The 23,959-nt window shown below is 32.5% G+C and overlaps 1 protein-coding gene across 23 annotated transcripts in view; it reads left to right on the top strand.

The window, feature by feature from the left end:
- C2CD5 (C2 calcium dependent domain containing 5) overlaps positions 1–23,959 on the top strand; it is a 130,792-nt gene that overhangs the window by 101,165 nt on the left and 5,668 nt on the right. For 13 of the 23 annotated variants that reach the window (XM_051963393.1, XM_051963391.1, XM_051963392.1 and 10 more), the window contains 4 exons: positions 46–132; positions 14,418–14,468; positions 15,319–15,420; positions 16,437–16,627. In XM_051963393.1, the coding sequence (XP_051819353.1) occupies positions 46–132; positions 14,418–14,468; positions 15,319–15,420; positions 16,437–16,627 (431 nt within the window). The remainder of the gene's footprint in view (positions 1–45; positions 133–14,417; positions 14,469–15,318; positions 15,421–16,436; positions 16,628–23,959) is intronic. The other 10 variants (XM_051963403.1, XM_051963409.1, XM_051963411.1 and 7 more) reach the window with 4 other exon arrangements.

Here is a 23,959-nt window from a genome sequence, read left to right on the forward strand (position 1 = left end):
CCAAAAATACAGTATTAAGAAGTAAAATGCTTTTCTTTCTTCAAGCCTCTACTGACAATGAAGAACTTCTACAATTTCCACTGGAACTTTGCACAGATTCACTTGGTTCTCATCCTTTTTCACCAGCTAAAGGTTGGTTAAGAAAAATAAAAGTTAAACTTATCTTTCAATTCTTTCTATTTGCTTCCTCCTTTTAAATGAATTATATCATTTTGTGATTATAGTCATTACTTCTTATATTTGATGTATTTCTTTTTCAAATTTTTAAAAGTAAAAATATTTACCTTCTGTTCAGATTTCTCAAGTATTTGGGTTATAGTCTGTCAATCTGATTTTTAAAAATCTACTAAATATCACAGATAAAATTGCCTTTTTGTTTTTTTTTAATCACTGGTTTTTCTAGCATAATCTTTCATATAGAACTTTCTCTCCTTCACCATTTTCTTTTTCTGTAAAAATGAACTCTTATATTCTGAATATTCAGAGAAAGCAAAATTACTGTTTTCTTTATTGCATCTGTATAGCATGTGTTGGATCAAGAGACTATGTGCAAGAGGGAAAAGAATGATCATTTTTTTCCCTAGTAACTGACTTTTACATAATTTGGTTACTAATCTTAGTAGCATATATATATATATATAATATATATATATATATATATATATACACACATATAGATAATTTTTTCCCAAGTACAAAATGCTTATGCCTTTGTAACTAGTAACTTCATTTAGCTTATTGGTTGTTGCAAAGAAATGAGAAGTACTTTTTCCATCTCTTCTACTATTAATATGATATATATATTAAAAAAAATAACACATTCATAGAATTATTAAGTGGCTCATTTTCTAACATACTCAAGGAGAAAGGAGGAAAATAGTATCTTTATGAGTTAGTTTCAGAGATAAGCTTAAGGCTGTTTTTTTTTTTTGTTTGTTTGTTTTTATAGTAGTTGTATCCAAATTATTCAGGTTTTCTTTCCTTACGTCTCTTTGCTATTTATTTTAGCTGGTACTTATGTCATGTAAAATACAATAATGCATTTAAAGAAATGTAATTTGAATAAAAAAAAAGACCAAAACATTTTCCTACACAATTTATTAGATCTTGTTTCATATTTTGAAAGTTTAAAAATCGGGGCAGCTAGGTGGCACAGTGAGTAGAACATTAGCCCTGAAGTCAGGAGGACCTGAGTTCAAATGTGGCCTCAGACACTTAACACTTCCTAGCTGTGTGACCTTGGGCAAGTCATTTAATCCCAATTGCCTCAGCAAAAAAAAAAAAAAAGTCATACATTTCTCTGTGTGACATGAAATGAAAGTTTGAAAATCAGATATCAGATGCTTTTGTTATGAACTAATTAAAATTATTATCTTTGGCTTCTTTTCCTTTTTTTTTTTTAAGTGAAGGATTTAAACCTATGATTTTATTGTTGTAGGGAATTCCTAATGTGGAAATTCCCTTTGCTGATAAAGATTTTTAATTAATTTATAATATATTAGTAACACACACACACATACACATATAAATATATATAAACATATATATACATATGTATGTATATTATGGATATCATAAAAATTGCCTAGGGCACTGAGAGGTTTAAGTGACTTTTCTATGGTTTCATTGCCAGTATGTATCAGAGAAAGGATTTGAACTTCGGTCCTCTTGATTCCTTCTGACCCCAATATAGTCACTAATCTAATGTCTTTTCTCTTCACTGTTCTTTTGAAAACTTCAATTTGACTCTTTATTCTATTATCACACCCCTGTTTCTCTCAAAGATGTATGTATAAAGGAAAAGTCAAATTCTGACAACATTCACAATCTAAATTATGTGATGTTTATGTATGTATATATATAACGTGAATGTGTAGGAAGAAATTCCTACATGAAATTCATGGATCTTTATAGAACACTGACTTGTTTCCCACCCACTTCCCTTTACTTCCAGTGAAGAACATTTATATAGAATTACCATTAAACTGTCAGTCTTTCAACCCTTCCATTCTTTGAGAGAAACAGGAGTGTGATAATAGGATAAAGAGTTAAATTGAAGTTGTTAAGTCTTGGTTAGATTGGGAATTACAGACAGAGCTAAAAAAGAACAAAGACCATCAGACCCTCATTTAAAGGTGAAAAATGCCAAAAGCCAGAGAGAAGCACCCTGTGCAATCATGCTCTGAGTAAATGCTGCATATCATCTCCCATAGAACAATAATATTCCATCATAATCATATATCACAGTTTCTTCAGCTATTCCCCAATTGATGGGCATCCCTTCAATTTCCAATTCTTTTCCCTGTGAAAAAAGCTGCTATAAAAATGTTTGTACATATAGGTTCTTTTCCTCCTTTTTTTTTTTTTTTTTTCCTCTTTTAGGATTCATGCTTACAAGGGGTGTTGTTAGGTCAAAGGATATACATGATTTTATAGAATTTTGGACATAGTTTATATCTTTTGATCATTTATCAATTGGAGAATGTTTCTTATTTTTTAATAAATTTGACTAAGTTCTATAGACATTTGAAAATAGAGGACTTCATCAGAGAAACTTCCTTCAGAATTCTTTTCAGTTACTATTGCTAGCTCTATTCCCCTTCCCTGTTTATTCATTTTCTCTTTCTTTTTATCCTGTCTTTCCTCAAGTGTTTTGCTTCTGACCACTCCCGACCTCAGCATGCCCTCCTGTTTTACTATCTTCCCTTCTTCCTGTGTCTTCTTCTCCTCCTACTTTCCTGCAGGGTTAGAGATCTCTGTACTCATATTGAGCATGTATATTATTTCCCTCTTTGAGCCAATTCTGAGGAGAATAAGATTTACTCTCCTTCCTATCCCCCTCTTACCTTCCAGTATAAAAACTTTTTCTCTCCTCTTTTTACTGCAAGTAATTTATGCTATTCTACCTCTTTCTTTCCCTTTCTCCCAGCACATTTCTCTCTCACCCCATGAATTTATTATTATTTTAGATCCTATCCTTTCATATTTAGTTTATACCCATGCCTTCTGCCTATATATGCTCCTAACTTCCATAATAATGTAATAATGAGAACGTTCATAAGAGTTACAAGTATCATCCTTCCATATACAAATGTAAATAAATGCATCTTAGTAAGTTCCTTATGATTTTCCTATCCTGTTTAATCTCCCTTTGCTTCTCCTGAGTCCTGTTTTTGAAAATCAAAATTTCTGTTTAGCTTTGGTCTTTTCATCATGAATTCTTAAAAGTCCTTTATTTCATTGAATGTCCACTTTTCCCCTGTTGGATTATATTCAGTTTTGTGGGGGGAAGTAATTCTTGATTGTAATCCTAGCTTCATTGCTTTCCAGAATATCTTATTTCCAGCCCTGTGATCCTTTAATGTAGAAGATGCTAAATCTATATTATGCAGACGATGTCTCCACTATATTTGAATTGCTTTCTTTCTAGATGCTTGCCCAAATCTCTTTCAGGAGATGACCAGTAGATTCCATTTCTGTTTTACCTTCTGGTTCTAGAATATCGGGATAGTTTTCCTTGATAATTTTTTGAAAGATGATATTCAGTCTTTTTTTAAAATAATGGCTTTCAGGTAGATCAATAATTTTTAAATTATCTTTTCCTGGATCTATTTTCCAGTCAGTTGTTTTTCCAGTGAGATATTTCACATTATTTTCTGCCTTTTTTTTTCATTCTTTTCGTTTTGTTTTCTTGTTTTTTGATTTCTCATAAGTCATTAGCTTCCATTGCTCAATTCTTAATTTTAAGAAATTATTTTCCTCAGTGAACTTTTTGTGCCTTCTTTCCCATTTGGCTAATTTTGCTTTTTAAGGCATTCTCTAGAGTCATTAGCTTTTTGTATTTCCTTTTGCGTCACTCTCATTTCTCTTCCCATTTCCCCCCTCAACTTCTTTTAATTTTCAGAATCTCTTTTGAGCTCTTCCATGACCTGAGACCAATTATTATTTTTCTTGGAATATTTAGATGTAGGAGCTTTAACTTGGTTATCTTCTTCTCAGTGTGTGTTTTGATCTTCTTTGATGACAACATCAGAGTAACTTTCTGTGGTCAGAACTTTTTTCTTTTCTCATTTTTCCAGCCTAGTACTTGGCTTTTAACTCTTTATTAAAGTAGGGCTGTGTTTCCAGGGTGGAGGGTGTAATGTTCCAAGCTTCAGAGGTTTTGTATAACTGCTTTCAGAGATCCTTTTAGGAATCTGACCACAAGTTCTCTTTCTGCCCTGGATCTATAAGGTGTCGGGGGATGTCTCTGATCCATTGTGGCCATAAGGTCTAGTGTGCTGAAGCAACAGAGTTCTTCCTCAGTGCTAGTAAATAGGCCTCCTCTGGGCTGAGGCCTCTGGAAGCTGCAGTGCCACTGCTTTCCCAAGGCCCTCTCATCCTCGTGAAACAAATCTTTCTTGCCAACCTTCCAAGTCATGTTTGATATCTCTGAGCCAAAAGGTCTACCTCTGATTCAGAGGCCCCAAGGCCCACTCTTTTTTGCTGTGGCCTGGGCTGGGGCCAGTGCTTTGCTGGGATGGCCTGCATATAGACTCTGCTGGACTGGTAATGTAGTGCAACAGACCTTTCCTGCTGATCTTCCAAATAGTGTTTGGCTAGAAAATTGTTCTACTTAATCTTTTTGTAGACTCTAAAATTTGTTGACAGTCGTTATTTAAAGGAATTTAGAGGGATTTGGAGAGAGCTCTGCTGAGACCCTGTCTTTATTCTGCCATCTTGGCTCTGTCTCCAGCATTTCATTTTTTAAATAAAGTTTTGAGTTTCAAATTTTCTCCTTCCTTTCCTCTTCATTTCCTTCCCTGAGATTGTAAACAGATTGATATAGATTATAAATGTGCAATCATATAAAACATTTCTATATTAGACATGTTGTGAAAGAAGAAATAGAACAAAAGGGGGAAAAAAACAAAAAAAGGAAAATACTATTCTTTGTTCTGCATTCAAATTCCCATCAGTTTTTTTTTCCCCTCTGGATGGAGATAGAATTTTCCTTCATGAATGTTTTGGAATTGTCTTGGATCAGTCACTGTCTTGCTGAGAAAAACTTAAGTCATTCATAATTAATCATCACACACTGTTGCTGTTACTGTGTACAGTGTTTCTGTTCATGTCACTTCGCAGCTTTCTTTTTTGAATACAGTTATATGAAAGAAAAATTTCCTTGCTAATTAAGCTGATGATAATTAAAGGGATTAGTAAACTTTTGAGCTGGGATATATTTGCATGAGCAGGTGCTTAAGCTATAGGTTCAGAAAAGCATTGCTGTTTGATAAAATCTAACATCTATTCCTATTAAAAATACTTGAGAGTTTAGGAATAAATGAACTTTTCCTTAAGATAATTGGTAGCATCTATTTAAAACCATCAGTAAGCATCATATGTAATGGGGATAAACTGGAACTGTTGCCAGTAAGATCAGGAGTGAAGCAAGGTTGCCCACTATCACCATTACTATTCAATATTGTATTAGAAATGCTAGCTTTGGCAATAAGAGTCGAGAAAGAGATTAAAGGAATCAGAGTAGGTAATGAGGAAACCAAATTATCACTCTTTGCTGATGATATGAAGGTTCTACTAAAAAACTATTAGAAATAATTCACACCTTTAGCAAAGTTGCAGAACACAAAATAAACCCATATAAGTCATCAGCATTTTTATATATCACTAATAAAATCCAACAGTTAAGAGTTATAAAGAGAAATTCCATTTAAAGTAACTACCAATAGTATAAAATATTTAGGAATCTATCTGCCAAGGGAAAATCAGGAACTATATGAACAAAACTACAAAACACTTTCCACACAAATAAAGTCAGATCTAACCAATTGGAAAAACATTAAATGCTCTTGGATAGGATGAGCTAATATAATAAAGATGACAATACTACCTAAACTAAACTATTTATTTAGTGCTATGCCAATTAGACTCCCAAAAAACTATTTTAGTGATCTAGAAAAAATAACAACAAAGTTCATATGGAAAAACAAAGGGCCAAGAATTTCAAGAAAACTAATGAAAAAAAAATCAAATGAAGGTGGCCTAGCTGTACCAGATCTAAAATTATATTATAAAGCAGCAGTTACCAAAACCATTTGGTATTAGCTAAGAAATAGATTAATTAGTCAGCTTTTGGGATAAAAACTCACTACTTGACAAACTGCTGGGAAAATTGGAAATTAGTATGGTAGAAACTGGGCATTGATCCATACTTAACACCATACACCAAGATAAGGTCAAAATGGGTTCATGACCTAAGCATAAAGAATGAGATTATAAATAAATTAGAAGAACATAGGATAGTTTACCTCTCAGACCTGTTGAAGAGGAAGGAATTTATGACCAGAGAAGAACTAGAGATCAGTATTGATCACAAAATAGAAAATTTTGATTATATCAAATTGAAAAGTTTCTGTACAAACAAAACTAATGCAGACAAGATTAGAAGGGAAGCAATAAACTGGGAAAACATTTTACAGTCAAAGGTTCTGATAAAGGCCTCATTTCCAAAATATATAGAGAATTGACTCTAATTTATAAGAAATCAAGCCATTTTCCAATTGATAAATGGTCAAAGGATATGAACAGACAATTCTCAAACGAAGAAATTGAAATTATTTTTAGCCATATGAAAAGGTTCTCCAAGTCATTATTAATCAGAGAAATGCAAATTAAGACAACTTTGAGATACCACTACACACATGTCAGATTGGCTAGAACGACACGAAAAGATAATGCGGAATGCTGGAGGGGATGTGGGAAAATTAGGACACTGATACATTGTTGGTGGAATTATGAATACATCTAGCCATTCTGGAGAGCAATCTGGAACTATGCCCAAAAAGTTATCAAACTGTGCATACCCTTTGATTCAGCAGTGTTACTACTGGGCTTATATCCCAAAGAGATCTTAAAGAAGGGAAAAGGACCTGTGTGTACAAGAATGTTTATGGCAGCCCTGTTTGTAGTGGCCAGAAACTGGAAACTGAGTAGATGCCCATCAATTGGAGAATGGCTGAATAAATTGTGGTATATGAATATTATGGAATATTATTGTTCTCTAAGAAATGACCAGCAGGATGATTTCAGAAAGGCCTGGAGAGACTTGCATGAACTGATGCTGAGTGAATTGAGCAGGACCAGGAGATGATTATATACTTCAACAACAATACTATATGATGATCAATTCTGATGGACCTGGCCCTCTTCAACAATGTGATGAACTAAATCAGTTCCAATAGAGCAGTAATGAATTGAACCAACTACACTCAGCGAAAGAACTCTGGGAGATGACTATGAACCACTACATAGAATTCCCAATCCCTCTATTTTTGTCCGCCTGCATTTTTGATTTCCTTCACAGGTTAATTGTACACTATTTTAAAGTCCAATTCTTTTTGTACAGCAAAATAACTGTATGGACATGTATACATATATTGTACTAAACTTATACTTTAACATATTTTACATGTATTGGTCAACCTGCCATCTGGGGGAGTGAGCTGGGGGAAGGAGGGAGAAAAATTGGAACAAAAGGTTTTGCAATTATCAATGCTGAAAAATTACCCTTGCATATATCTTGTAAATAAAAAGCTATAATGGAAAAAAAATTCTTCTGGGAAAAAAAAAAGAAAAGCATTGCTGGTTATCCTGGTAACTGGAAAAATCTTCATTGAGAAGATAATTGTTTTTATGCCAAAAGTAATTTTGTATGACTCCTTATTAGGTTGATATATACCTTCTTTAGGATGTACTGTGTAATCTGAATAGTATTTTATCTTTGTTTCTATTCTAACCATTTTTATTTCTTTCCAAATTTGTTTTTAAAAGGTAGTTTAGTTTAAATAAAATGATAAGCTAGTTACTGCATTTATGTAAGTATTTTGGCGCTATCAAGTTGAAATATAAATAGATGTGTGATTACAAAATAAGCTTTAACCTTTTTGTGCTAATTAATGGGTTTTCTGAGTCTTTACAAGTTTAAATGGATTTTTATCCTGGCTGACTATATCCATAAACAATCTAGAGCCTCCACTTGCTACTTTTTCTTCCTCTTTAATGTTACTACTAGAAGGCAACAATTATCAAAGAGATTGTAGACTCACAGGCAAGTCTAAAAGAAGACAGATCTATGCAGAAGAGAAGATAAAGAATTAAAGAAATGTGTTCGAGAGGGGAGTGAATGAGGAAGAAATGAGGATGTATTGAGTTTAATTAGCTTCAATCAAATCTTCATTTAAATCAGATTTTTAACCATTTTAATCTTTTGCCTTTTTAATGATCTGATTAAGCCTATGGATTCATTCTTTTAAGTGCATAAAATAAAGGAAAATAACTATATCGAACTACAGTCATCAAAATGTTTTAAGTTCACAACTCCCCAGATTAAGAACTCCTAACTAAAAGGAAAGAAAATAAAGCATACAGAGAGATGAAAATAGAAGAAAGAGAGAAATAGAGATAACTTATAAGAAAAGAAATAAATAAGAAAAGGGCAGACACAGAATAGGAAGAAAGAATGGAAAAGCCTAGAGACAGAGATAAATAGGAATTAAAAAAAAAAGAGGGAAGGAGAAGAAATAAAGGGCATTGTATGCCTCAAAAAAGAAACTAAAACAATTATTTTGAAATAGAGAGATTGATTATGGTAGTCAGTTTAGAGTAGGTATATACAAATTAGAGTATTGGAGCTAGAAGAGAACAAATCATTTTAGTCAAACCTCTCATTTTATAAAAAAGAGAAACTAAGGTTTAGAGAATGTGTGCTTCAGGGCACACCACTAGTAGATGGCAGAGCTGTTATCTTCCAATGTAGTCTTCTAATTCCAAATTCAACTCTCAGTAAATTACATTTTTTTATGTTATGCTCTTAACTTTATGCATTTAATGTACCCAATCTTTCTTCTTTTACTAATTAAAAAATGTAAAATAGTATTACTCTAATGCCAAAAATATCTAATCATGTATCTGTTAAATTGATTATCAAATTATATATTTATTGAGATCCTATATATGTTTGTATATAGGTATAACATTATATGTAATTTAAATGTATAGTTCATTAAAAGAGCAGAAAGAAATTCTGTATTGATAGAACTAAGAAAGAGAATTTTAAATTGTGTCCTAATAATTGACACTATCCATTATTTGTTTTAAGTAGAAGGTTAGAATATGAATTATAGAATCTTTGGTCTGGATATAATTGGATTTCTCAAAAAATTCTTTATGACATACAGAAAACAAGTGTTTTGGTGATTTCCATTTAAATAGCAGTTTTCTGTTAGGCCTATACTTAGATGGATCTGTGACTTCATTAATGTTGATGTTCCCTCAAACAGTGTGGATGGTATCTCATGCACACTTGTCTAAGCTTTTGGACTCTTAATCATATTCTACATACTACTGACCAGAGGAGACCAAAGCTTTGTGGAATTATTCAAGAGAAAAGTAATTCCAGTATTGATGTATGTAAGATGTTATTCATTAAATTTTGTTGCTATGAAATTTGAATTAGCCAAAAAAATCAATGGAACAAAGTAGTACCAAAATAGTAGCAATGAATAATTGAATTATGGGATAGGATAAATAGCACTTTAAGGTTTGGAAAACTTTTTATGATCATTATATTTCTTGATCCTTACAAAACTTATTGAAATAGGTGCTGCACTATCCTCTAATTAGCTAGGGAAATTGAGGTCCTGAGAAGTTGTGACATATCCATAACTAGCAAGTAATTGAAGCAAGATTTGAAACTGTCTTCTTGTCTCTTAGTTCAGTACTCACTTACACCAACTAAACTTCCTATACATTACATTTAGAAAAATCTTGAAGTCTCAGACATAGAAGCATTGAAGTATACATGCTTTGTTTTTTAATTCAAAGGAACCATGATTTTTGCCAAATTTTACCATTTATTGTTTCTTATTATTTTCACTCCCTCTAAAGTTTTTCACAGTCTAGATAACTCAGTGTTTCAGATACAGGAAAATTAAAAATTGAGATTAAAACAGAAGTTCTGTTGACCTAATTAACCTTGTTTGGGATCTGATGCATCTGTCTTTGGGAATCAGAGATACCTTGCTATTGTTGTCTATATCCTTATAGACTTTAGCTTTCAGTTCACCTTATTCCACTTATTCTTTTTAGAAGCATAATCCATTATCATTATCCATTTTACTCAATGGGTTGCTCATCTAACTGCATTTCATAATCTGTGCATTATGAATTCTTAATTCTTTTTTTTCATTGTGAATTGGCAAGCCAATTCCCATAATACTCAGTGGGGAAAAATTGAAAGGCTACTAAATATTCTGTAGGAATGCCCTCTGATGATGGTTTCTTTAGAAGAAAAAATTCTATCCAGAAACGTTGTTTTTGTTGTTGGAACATTTTTAAAAAAATGAATTATTCAATGAAAATGATCATCAATTTAAACAGTGAAAATCTGACTGGATTTTTACTGGTCCCTGTTAAAATACATGGGAGCCACTTGACAGTGGCTGCTGGAGAGCCAACCCAGACCTGCAGAATGGATCTTGTGTGAGAGGATGATACAAGGAGACTGAGAGGCAATTGCTGTTCTCTGATCTCTCTGACTGAGAGGCCGTTGTGTTGTCTGACCTCTCTCCTCTTCTCTCTGCCTCCAATTTATCTCATTCTTAGTCTGCAACATCTATGTCAGCAAAGGCTGCCTTGCAACTCCTTCAGATGTTATGATTCACAGCTGTGGAAGCTCTCGGAGAATTGACATGTCCCTTAAAAGGTCCCTGATTATACTTCCTTTTTTATTATTATTATTATTATAGCCTTTTATTTATAAGATATATACATGGGTAATTTTTCAGCATTGATAATTACAAAACCTTTTGTTCCAACGTTTCCCCTCCTTCCTCCTACCCCCTGCCCTAGATGGCAGGTAGACCAATACATATGTTAAAGTATATGTTAAATGCATTATATGTATACATGTCCATACAGTTATTTTGCTGCACAAGAAGAATTGGACTTTGAAATAATGTACAATTAGCCTGTGAAGGAAATCAAAAATACAGGCTGACAAAAATAGAGGGATTGGGAATTCTATGTAGTGGTTCATAATCATCTCCCAGAGTTCTTTCGCTGGGTGTAGCTGATTCAATTCATTACTGCTCTATTGGAACTGATTTGGTTCATCTCATTGCTGGAGAAGGCCACGTTCATCAGAATTGGTTATCATATAGTATTGTTGGCGTATGCAATGATCTCCTGGCTCTGCTTGTTTCACTCAGCATCAGTTCATGTAAGTCTCTCCAGGCTTTTCTGAAATCATCCTGCTGGTCATTTCTTACAGAACAATAATATTCCATAACATTCATATACCACAATTTATTCAGCCAACATTCTGGCCACTACAAAGAGGGCTGCCACAAACATTCTTGCCCATACAGGTCCCTTTCCCTTCTTTAAGATCTCTTTGGGATATAAGCCCAGTAGTAACACTGCTGGATCAAAGGTATGGACAGTTTGATTATACTTCTTCAAAAAGCACTTTTGAGATTTTTATTCTCTTAGACCTAGTCAGTCGACCATCATTTAAAGTCTTATAGTATGGCTGCTGTCACTTAGTACCAAGAATACAAATACAGGGAAGGAGAGATTAATGGGGGATGGGAGATAGGATGCCTTCAAAGAGCTTACATTCTAATGAGAAATACAGCATTTAAGTAAAAGGAAGCTGAAAAGGCATGGGATGGGGAAGGCTAAGGTACCTGATACTGGGGCATTAATGTTTTTCTAGTTTATACACCTTTGGTAACTTGGTTGGCATGGTATTTAATGAGTAAATTAATGGAAGTAGTAATATTACTTTTATTGTATTTGAATTGCCCTGTTCATGAGTAATTAATTTTTCTCCAGTTATTTGTTTGTCTTTATTTGTATAAAGAATGTTTTGTAGTTGTATTAATATAGTTACTATGTATCTTTATAGGTAGACTCCCAAGTATTTTATACATCCTGAAATAATTATTAAATGGAATTTCTCTCTCTTGTTCTCAAGTTCACTGAAATTATTAAATATTTCAATTATTTTTAGTTGTCTTTCTAAAGTTTTCTGTCATCTGCAAAAAGTCATCATTTTGGTTTTTCTTTGTCAATGCTTGGTTCCTTATTTTCTTTTTCTTACTGCTTTTGCTAGTTTTTCTAGCACTATGTTAAATAGTAGTATTAACAGTAGACATCTTTACTTTACCCTTGATCTTATTGGAAAGGACTCTTAGTTTATCCATAGTTGGAGTAGTGTAAGATATAAATAATAAGCTAGTCCGTTTTTCTGTAGAGACATGATTTATTTTCCTCCTGACTCCAGGACCTGGGCTCTTTGTACTCTTCTGTCTAGCAGCCCCAGTTTAGGCATTTCTTAGACACACACACACACACACACACACACACACACTCTCACTCTCTCTCTCTTTCTCTCTCTTTCCTTTTTCCTCCCTTAATAATATTTTATTTTTCCAATTTCATCTAAAGGTAGTTTTTAGCATTCATTTTTATATTCCAAATATTTTTCCCTCTCTCTCTTACCTCTTCTCTCCCCAAGACAGCAAGCAATTTCATACAGGATATACATGTACAATGCTTTTAAACATACTTCATATTTGTTATGTTATGAAAGAAAAATCAGAACAAAAAGGAAAAAATCACAAGAAACAGAAAAAAAAAAAACCCAAGATGAAAATAGTTCTCCATAGTTCTCTCTCTGGATGTGGATGGTATTTTCTATCCCTAGTCTGTTGGAATTGTTTTGGATTACCACGTTGCTGAGAAAAGTTTATGGTTAATAATCCCATAATCTTGGTGTTACTGTGTGTGCCATGTTGTCTTTGTCCTGCTCACTTCACTCAGCATCAGTTCATCTAAGTCTTCCCAGACTTTTCAGAAATCAACCTGCTCTTCAATTCTTACAGAAAAATTATATTCCATTACATTCATATACCATAATGTATTTAACCATTCCCTAATTGATGGGCATCCACTCAATTCCAATTCCCTGCCACTCTGAAAAGTACACTACAGATATTTTTATACATGTTTGTCCTTTTTCCTTTTTTATGATCTCTTTGGGGTACAGACCCAGTAGTGATGCTACTAGATCAAAGGGTATACATAGTTTTATAGCCCTTCTAATATAGTTTCAAACTCCTCTCCAGAATGGCTGGATCAGTTCACAACTCTACCAACAATACAATAGTATCCTGGTTTTTCCACATCCCCTCCAACATTAATCATTATTTTTTTTTCTGTCATTGTAGCTAGTTTGTTAAGTGTGAGGAAGTATCTCAGAGTTGTTTTCATTTGCATTTTTCTAATCATTAAACACATTCCTTTCTCTTGGACGTACCCTCAGGCATCAAGGAAAGAGGCATACTAGTAGTTGCTGTCTTATTTTTGACTAAGTTGGACTTCAGGATCATGATAGTTGCTTGGAATTTCTGAACAAGTTCACTATAAGGTGCTATTATAAGAAAAATTTCTTCTAATTTCTCTTCAAAATTCCTTTAAAATAAATGTCCTAAATTGTTTTGCAAAATGAGTTCCTAAGTGTTCACTTTTTAGACTCTATTAGACTCATTTGTTTTTAAAACTATACCTCCTCCCCTACCCTCACACTCTTTTCTTTTTACTTGTATTTCAATTTATCTCCCTGGACATTGACTTCCTTCCCTACTTCCCCCAACCATAACATTTTGTCTTTTAATCCTGTTTCCATTTCTTGACTAATTATGTTCTTTATTATTATTTATTACTGTAATCTTTGTTAAACTAGTTTGTGTCATTATAAATAGGTATATTTCCTGTGAGTTTTACTAGTTTTGTGGTTTAGAAACACATTGGTATGTCTTTAAAAAGTCCATTATAAATTTATTTTTTAATAGGACTTAAAATTTCATTGGTATAGGAAATTCCTAGTGAGGAAATTCCCTCTATCATTGCTTGGTGGCACTGACTTTACAACTTACAGTCTTCCCAGTTGTTTGGCACACTGAGAGGCTGAGTGATTTATTTCAAAGATTTAAATCTGCATCCAGGTCATTGATCTACTTTGCCATGCTGCTCCTCAAATGTACATCTGAAATATTTATTTGGTTTGATTTTGTACTAAAGCTTTTTGCCAGCATTTCCAGAACTATATCAAATAGCAGTAGATATCTTTGCTTTACCCTTGATCTTATAGGAAAGAACTCTAGCTTATTCATAGTTAGAATATAAAGTAGAAATAATAAACTAATCTATTTTTCTATGGAGATACTACTTCTCTTGGTTAAAAAAAAATACTCCTTGTTATCTCCTAATCTTTTAGTTCATAAAGGTATTTACATAATGAACAGATGCGTATATTAGCATCTAAGCTAATATTGTTCATATTGTCTTATCAGAACACCTGGAGAGTGCAAGTTCTAACTCAGGTATACCAGCTGCACAGAGAGGTGAGTTTGTATAATTAAGCCATTAGTCACCAAAGATGTGAAACTAGGTTAATGGTGATTATAATTACAGTTTTCTGAGGAAACACATTAAACATTGAAATGGATACCAAATTATGACTTTATTGACTTTTTTGAAAAACATGTTGTCACAAAGTCTTAGTTTTTAGCTGCTTAATATTTGTTTTTTTCTGGAAATGGTAAGAGGAGTTCTTTTTAATTTTTAAGTGGATTGATACAAATTTTCTTCTTTGAATATTGTCTGAGAATGTTACATAGTAGAACTAGAAGTAGAGTTTTAGCTAAACTTTTCTAATATATACAATAATATATTGTTTGGAAACTATTTTTCTTTTGTCCCTTATTTTTTTTTCTGATTCTGGTGAAATTAATTTTGATTTTAGATTCAAATTAGAGAAAATTATTGACAATATATTGGAATGGTAATTGTTCATTAGCTCTTTCTGAAAAATCCAAAAAGTAATTTAGGACTAAAGTAACTTCACTAAAAATATTATAAAATAGGAAGTATGGGAAGAAGTTAGTTCAAGAAAGAATATTATTTTTTTAGTTTTAAAATTGTTTCTCTAGCTCTGAATTCTCTAAAATATCTCACAAAGTTGTGACATCATCACAGAAACTTAACCAACTAATTGAAATATTGATTTAGGAAAAACTAGTGTCTGAAAGCTCATTAAAAAAACTATCTTAATTAACTGACTTGGAAAAGGATCATTCTTTTTTCTTAGATACAGTTAATTGCTTCATCAGAAGGACTATTGTGACGAACAAGACACGTCATCCATATTTTTTCTTTGTTTTTTTTTCTTTTGTTTTCTGTCTGTGTTTTCAGCGACATCAATTGATTACAGTTCCTTTGCAGACAGATGCAACAGCTGGATAGAGCTCATTAAACTGAAAGCTCAGACCATAAGACGTGGATCAATTAAGACAAGTAGGCGGATGTTTCTACCACATTATGATGATATTCTGAGAAGCATATCTCTGATTTCCTAGTGGTGAAGGCTGGACTTTATTACCCAGTAATAACATTGCCAATCAAATGTATATATCAGAGTGTGAAAGCTGCAGACACTAATGCCTATTTTGACAAATATTATAGTAGGATTTCTAGGACTTAATAATTTAAAATGTAAAATTCATTGCTTTTTAAAAAAGTTTTTGACTTTATGAAAGTGCAAGCAGAAATATATAAATAGGTACACATACTAGGGAAAAGAAAATAAGTTGCTCAATTTTTGAAGAGATATTTACTCTAAGGCTTTAATGTATCATTTAGTAAATGACAAACACCATGATATGAGAAGACTTCCAGAAAAACAATCATCTAACTCTTCCCTTACTGGTAAAATTAGGTTTATTACATGTATGTCCTACAATACCTGATATATTGGTATAGTTAGTTGTGTTTTTGTGAAAAATCAGTTAAAATCATTTATAGGATAGGCAGCGTCATTTATGATGTTAAATTGTGAATTCATTAGTCACAGGTCTAATTTTAAAAAAAAGACAAAACATTACAATTAATAGTATTTACAGACACTGATGAAGACTTCTGATAAAATGGAAAAAAACTGTACTGGTAAATTAACAACTTTCACACTCTTCCTATAATAATTTGTTTCTACAGCAGATAATTGTTAAAGCTCTGCCACTTTTTCTTTTTCTTCACTCTGTAACTGATCATTGTGTGTGTAGCTACATTGCATCACTATTTTCTTTTGCAGGAATGTCATTTGCCTTCCCAAAGAATTTCATTGCAACTTTTCCTCTTGTATTTTCTCTCTCTTTATTTTCAGTTGCATGTAGTGCATGATAATGTCTTTTCTTTCATGACATGGCTTAGCTTCACAGACAGCTGAATGTTGTTACACAACTACTTGGAAACCATACAGAAGATTGATCTAAGAGTTATCATCTAAAGACTTTCTTTTGTTTCCCAAATTTTAGCTGTGTCAGTTGAGAAAGCAAGCCCATTGACTGAAGGACATTTCCGGCAACGCTCTGCTCCTGCGTGTGCTAATTCCACAGTTGGTGTAGTTAAGATGACACCTCTTTCTTTCATTCCCGGGGCAAAAATAACAAAATATCTTGGTATAATTAATATGTTTTTTATACGGGAAACTACTTCTTTACGTGAGGTGAGCTCCATACACATTATTGTTGTCATTTTGCTAATTTGTACTAAGCAAACTACTATTTAAAAATTACAAATTATGCTTCAAAAGTGATCTACACTAAAGACTTAAATATTGTTCATATAAATTTGTATATTATAAGTAAAGTAGTGATATTTTAGGCACTTCTGGTTATAAATTTTGTCTAAATTTAGTACATATCTGCTTAATAGACATATACTTTTTGTAATAACTACTATTATTGCCGAATTCTAATTTATTTAGTTTTGTGTATGTTTTAAACATGTTTGTTGGTATAGATTCCTAGACTTAATCACTTAGGATAATTATCATCCAATTATGATGAAAACTTTTAGTGTATGTAATAGGTAGTTTTTGAGATGTTTAATGTAAATTCAATTACATTTTATATGTAATAATGCAATTTTCTATCTAAAGTTGTTTCCTTTGTATAGCTTTTTAGGCATCTGTTATGTACTAAACACTGTGCTAGACACTTGAGGATACAAAGACATAGATGAGATAGTCCCTATCCTCAAATTTACATTCTATTGACAGAGACAAAATTTGCATATATATAATACATATTCTGTGTGTGTGTATATTTATAAAAAAATAATTATTATGGAGAGAGGAAACGAGCTGCTATGGGGGAATCTGCAAAAATTTCATGTAGAAGATGGTACTTGAGAAGGAAGTAAGAGATTCTAAGAGACAAAAGTGACCAAAATGCTAGATTTGGGATCCATTCAATGAAACATCATGAAAACAGCAGATGGAATATCATATTTGATGAACAGAAGGAAGGACAGTTTGGCTAATTCCTAAAGGGGTATAAAATAAGATTGGGAAGAAAGGTTGAGCTTAGGTTATGAAAAACTTAAAAAACTGAACAGTAGAATTTATGTTTTATCTTAGAGGCAGTAGAGAACTTTGGACAGTACCACATCCAAAATTGGACAATAAGATTACTTTGACAATGTGTAGAAAATAGATTGAAATGAGGAATCTTGAGGCAAGAAAAGCTTTAGGAGCCTGTTGCCACTGTTCAGATGAGACAAAATGATCACTTGAATTAAGGTAGTAGCATCTATAAGTAGTAGAAAAGCTTGTCTAGTATAATTTGGAGGTAGAAACAGCAAGACTTGGCAACTGATAGAAAGTTTATAGAGAGATGAGGTTGGAAACCATATTATAAAGGTTGGAAAGTATTTGACAGGAGAGGAAGTGGAGATAGTGACTATATAGATATCTTTTTCTTTCATTTTTGCTGTGAAAGGGAGGAATAGCTATACAAGATATTCTCCAGTTTAACTTCAGTAATATGTAAATTTTAATATATCATTTATTTAAATCAAGGCATATCTATAATATCATTGGATATGTTCTGGAATTTTGTTTTATTTACTTCCAAAATTTTGTATCCTCTTAAGAAATTATTGAGGTTTCCAATGCTAAGCTAAGCATGGTAGATATGCCATTATCATATCCCTTCCTTTTACTGCCAAAAAAGGGGGGGGGAGGGGTAATTTAGTGATCATTTTTTAAGATCATTAAATTAATTGGTAGTTCTCTTAAACTAAAACTTACACTGTTATATAAGATTCAATTTTAAATTAATATCAAATTTTTCATCATGTCAGTGAGAAAACATGAATTCAATCATTTAGACAAATGATGGATTTTTTTTAAGTCAAGGAAAGATAATTCCTCTAGCTATGATGCAAATTACTTAGCTGTCAGAACTTCTTGAACCTAAAAGTAGATAAATTAGAAGCAAAATTTACGTGATATAATTGAATTGGAGCTGTTTTCAGTCAACCCATTAATTCAGAAAAAGACATAATTACTCAACTTTTTCTTGCTTTACAGAATAGATACCTAATAGGATGAGTTAGAAAGTAATTTTCTATAAGGTAAAAACTTTTTAAAATTAGAAATTTATCCCTGAGGAAGAAAAATATTCACTTGAAAACATGAGGTGAGGAAGAAATTCTGAATGATTGGCTAGTTTCATGGGTATTTCTTTGACACCTGGGAAGCTAATTTTTTCCCATAGGAACCTTTTATTTTCAATTCTATCTTTCAAGTACATATAAAGGTAGCTTTTAACATTTCATTTGTATTCCAAATTTTTTCCCCTTCTCTCTTACTTCTCCCCTCCCCAACACAGCAGTGTGTCTGATATAGGTTAAATATGTTCAATCCTTTTAAACATATGTTCATATTAGTCATTTTGTGCAAGAACAATTAGACCAAAAGGGAGAAAACCATGAGTAAGAAAAAGCAAATGAAAAGAAAATATTACTCTTTGATCCACATTCAGTCTGCAGAGATTTCTCTCTGGATGCTTATGGTATTTTCCTTTCATGGGAACATTTCTTAAGAGTTTTCTTAATCATTTAAAAAGAATGTCCTTTTAATTTCTAGTAGAATTGGGTTGCCATGTTCAACTGATTACTTCTAATACAGTAATTATTATGGTTTAAAAATTGATCATGTTCAGTTTATATAAAACAAGAAGCTAATTTGATCAAGCATCTAATCAATTCCATGAAAAAAGTTAATCAAATATATGATTTTTAAAATTTTAAGCTGTTTAAATTTTTATATTTTTTAAGCTAGGCTTAGCTTGGCATTGTACAAATTCAGCATTTTTTTTTTTTGGTTTGTTTTTTCGCATTTTTTTGTAAAACACTTTACAAATATTTTCTAATTTTGTCTTCACAATGACCCTGGGGAGGGGAGATGCTTTTATTATCCTCATTTCATGGACGATTCCCAGGGTTTTTTTTTTTTTTTTTTTTAAGAATTGCACACTATATTTTAAGAAATAATAATTGAGGCTCAGCTATGTTGTTTGGTGGATAAAGCACCAATCTTGGAGTCAGGAGGATCTGAGTTCAAATGTGACCTTAGACGTTTTATACTTTATAGCTGTGTGACCCTGGGCAAGTCATTTAATCCCAATTGCTTCACCAAAAAAAAAAAAAAAAAAAAAAAAAAAAAAGTAGTAAATGAAAGTTTCCCAGCCATATTAGAACCAGAGGACATCATAAGTAAAGAAAGAATAAGCTAATTCTTTCTGACAAGAATTCCAAAAGAAAAAGTCCTAAAAATGTTAACCAAAATCTATAGGTCCCAAGCACTTTAAATATTGAGGAACTATAGCCAGGATCACAAGCAAGAAGACATTTTGGAATGCAATATTTAGTATTCAAAAAGACAAAAGAAACTGAGTATGTCTGAGTATAATCCTACAGGAAAAATACATTAATCTTTAATGGAATAAAGGACTTTTTTAAAAAGAGTTTTTGACAGAGCCTAAAGCTGAAGAAGAACTTTAAAATACAGACACAAGTCAAAAAAAAAAAAATCCAAAAATTGGACAATTTGAATTTGGAGAACTCTAATTTCTTATAATTAGGTTTTGTGAAAAGTATATACAAAGAGGAAATGGCAGGGAAAAGTACACATCTGATGAACCTTAATCTTATTTTAAACAAAGAAGGATATCTCTCTCTCTCTTTCTCTCTCTCTCTTTTTCTCTCTTTCTTTCTCTCTCTCTCTCTACATATATATATATATATATATATAATATATATATATATATACACACACACACATATATACATACATATATATACACACACACAAACAAACAAACAATATAGTGCATAATACATCATCAAGCTCAACAAGAAAAGGGGAAATAAGAGTATAGTACCAAGGAGAGGGCAATTAAAAGCAAAAGAAATTTCCTGATTCTTAAAGGGGTAGTGGAGAGATAAAAAGGTGGAGGGAAAAGAACTAGAATCTAAGGAGATACCTTAGATTTCCTCTTATATTGGGAGTGCTTGATCAAATTGTAGTATTTGGACATCATAAAATATTATTGTGCTATAAAAAAATGACCAAAGATGATTTCAAAGATTTCTTAGTGGTGTGAAGTAATAGCACTTCATTGTGTAGAGCTGGGATAACAATTTATAAAAAGACAATGGTATTGTAAAGAAAAACAACTTTGAAAGATTTAGGAACTCTTATCAATGTAATATCCAGATATGACTCTAAAGCCCATGATGATGAATATTTACCTGTATCCTAACAGAAAGGTGATGGACACAAGGTGAAGAGCCATGTATTTTTGAACAATGGTGGATACATTTTTTCAATTTTTATTTTTCAGTTTTCTCAAGCTATTTTTTTTCTTTTAGTTTGTAATTGGAAGAGAGAATTATTGAGAGGGAGATTAAGGAGTATTGAAGCCCTAACCTCCTCAATCCCCAAAAAGGACCAGTATAACATTTTTTTTTTATGCACAGAAGAGAATAGATGGCTATTTGGAAGGAAACAGACACAATTTTGGAAGTAACATAAAATTTGTTATAATACTTTTAAAAAGTAAGCAGTATGAAATAGATTCATGGTTTCATATGCAGTCTACCTTTAGTGTCATGCTCTATGTATGGAAATGTTGTTTATTATGGTGATAGAAAAAACTTTCTTCCCCTTAAATTGATGTATTATATAACATAGGAGTGTCTTTCAAGCTTTTGGTATAGCCTCTGTAAAGATAAGGAGATAGGAGATGGAATGTTGGCATGTTAAGAAGAGCAAGAAAGCCAATTTGGCTGTGCCAAAGGGTAGATGAAAGGTCGGAATATTAGGTTTATATCAGATTGTGAGAGGATTTTTATGCTGAAGAGAATTTTTAAAAAATTTTGTCATAGATATACTAGTTCATTGGGCAGGGGAGAGATATGATCAGATTTGAACTGGAAACTCCAAAGAGAATAGTTAATGTTTGAGGAAGGGAAGGCCTGAACCAAAATAGTGGCTATGTGGGTGGTGATAAATGGATGAATGTCCGAGAGACTGTGGGAAATAGAATTAATAAAGCATGACAGCTGATAATGATTATGATATCCCATGAGGGTTACTTCAGCACTGACAGTGGTGGAGTGGTACAAAGGGAGATAGAGACTATTAAGAAATGCAATTATTAGACTCTATAAATCTGTGTTTCAATATTGGTCATTGGGACAATCTTGTCCAGTATCCAGCAGGTGAACATACTATTTGAAGAAGTAAATAAAGTCAGTTTTGTCATTCTCACAATAAACAAAGTTGGGAGATGAAAAAGAAATTTTAGCCAATTAACAGAATGGCACACAAAGTTTCTTTGAAGAGGTAAATAAAAAATGAGGAAGTGTTAAGTTTTATTGTATGCAGTGTGAAAAGATGTAGACTTTTTTCATGGAACACTGTGTCATCTTAAATCGCCTTGGCCATGATGAACATTGGGGAAGAAAAGACTAATGAAGATAAATTAAATTCTGTTGCAAAGTATGTGAATGTAGAGAGATGATACAAGAGCTTCATAAACTTCTTCTAGTTAAGTCATTGTAGATTATTATAAACCTAGAACAGGAGGGAGTCTTATAGGTCATCTAGACAAGGGGCTCGTTTTATAGATGAAGAAATTGAAGTTACTTATGAAAGTTCTTCTCACAGATAGTGGTGGGATTCCAATCCAGGACCTCTGAAGTCAGAAGCAGTACTTTCTCCATTTTGCTACTTCAAAGATGACATGGAGGAAGCATGACAAAATACAAATAGGAAAATGATTTACTTTTAAAAAACAAAATAGACCGTGTGCTTCTGACTATACAGAAACCTCTGCATTACTAAGAATGGTAGTTACTGAAATTGAGCACTAAATAGCAACATGAAATTATTTATTCCTCAAAAAGAAGTGATTGATTAGTAATTTGGAAGTAATTTCTAAATCAGTGTTCTGTGTAAAGTCAGATTATCAACTAGTTAGTGATTTATATATTAAGACCAAGATCAATATCAAAAGAATCATGTGAGAATATATGGCATGAATTCTAACCTCTTTATGCAGTCTCTTGATGTCCTAAAAAGAGCAAAAGTCAGTAGTGTAGCACCATTTCCTAGTAAAGTTCAGCTGATGCACAGTAGAATAGTAAAGGATACAAAAGAGATGCAGAACAATCTTAACTTTCAAATACTTGGGTTTTTGCAAAGCTAAGAGAAATGAAACTGTAGAAGATGCTGATTTAGAATAAATATTTATTTCTCAAGTATTAATGAAGAATGATGATAAATGTTATCAAGTCTTGGAAGGTGGCACAACTTCCTAATTAAGTCCACAATCACTCATATTCTTCACACATCAAAAAGACAAGTAGATGAAGAATGCCAATTGTACAATGATATTTATTTGGATGTGCATCCAATTGAACCGCATATTTGGTATATAGAAGGTGTTTCTAAAGTCTTAGTGTAGTTTTAAGCTGTCGAATATAAAACTGCCCCAAGGCTTTTGGGATGGACTTTATGTCATGGGTAGACACTGCATATAGACAATGGACTCTTCCCACAATTGAATAGGTGACATTAGGCTGGATTGCTTTGGAGACATACTAATTATACTCATTTAGTGATTATATGTGTCTGCAAGTCATTGCTGTAGTCTCTGAAGACAAAGCTGTGCATCAAGAAAAAGATAATAAAGACATGGTAAACGTGAATGGGCTCACGTTAAAGAATTGGACAGAAATATCATCAGTTAAATTCAGTTCAACTAAACATTTATTAAATACCTACCACTTGCAGGGTACTGAATTAGTTACTAGGAACCTAAGTAAGGAGTTTACATTCTATTGGGAAGGAAGGCAACAAGCAGTTATTGTCTACCATGTGCCAAGCACTGGATTGTACCCTTCCTCACAACAACCCTGGGAGATAGATGCTACTATTATCCTCATTTTATAGTTGAGATAACTGAAGTAAACAGGTTAAATGACTTGTCTGCAGTCACACAGCTGTTGTGGCAGGATTTGACACGGATTAGCACTCGATATCCACTATGGCTCTCAGTAGTCTCCAAAGGATAGAAAATAAACTCTAGCATTTAAGCCTCTATATGGTTTCACCTTTCTTGCCAGCTTTTTTCATGTTATTTGGTCCTTTGGGAACTCCAAATTTAGTATGACAAACATTTATTAAGTGTATTTAAAACACCAGAAAGATAAGGACAAAAAAGAAAAATAAGAATGTATATACTACTGTCATATGACAGAAAGAGATAAGTAAACATAAGGGAATTTGAGGGGAACAATACCAACAGGTAGGGGATCAGTGAATGTTTCTTTTACGAGGGGCTACCTGAAGGAAATAAAGGAAATAAACTGTAAAAGTATGATTGACTCAGTTGTCATTTACTCAAAAGGAGCAGACTTTGCAATAATAAGTTCCATAAATATTTATATATGTAGGATTGTTAGATATTATTAAACAAGCAGC

Source organism: Antechinus flavipes, chromosome 5 (genome assembly GCF_016432865.1).
Source record: "Antechinus flavipes isolate AdamAnt ecotype Samford, QLD, Australia chromosome 5, AdamAnt_v2, whole genome shotgun sequence".
NCBI lineage: Eukaryota > Metazoa > Chordata > Mammalia > Dasyuromorphia > Dasyuridae > Antechinus > Antechinus flavipes.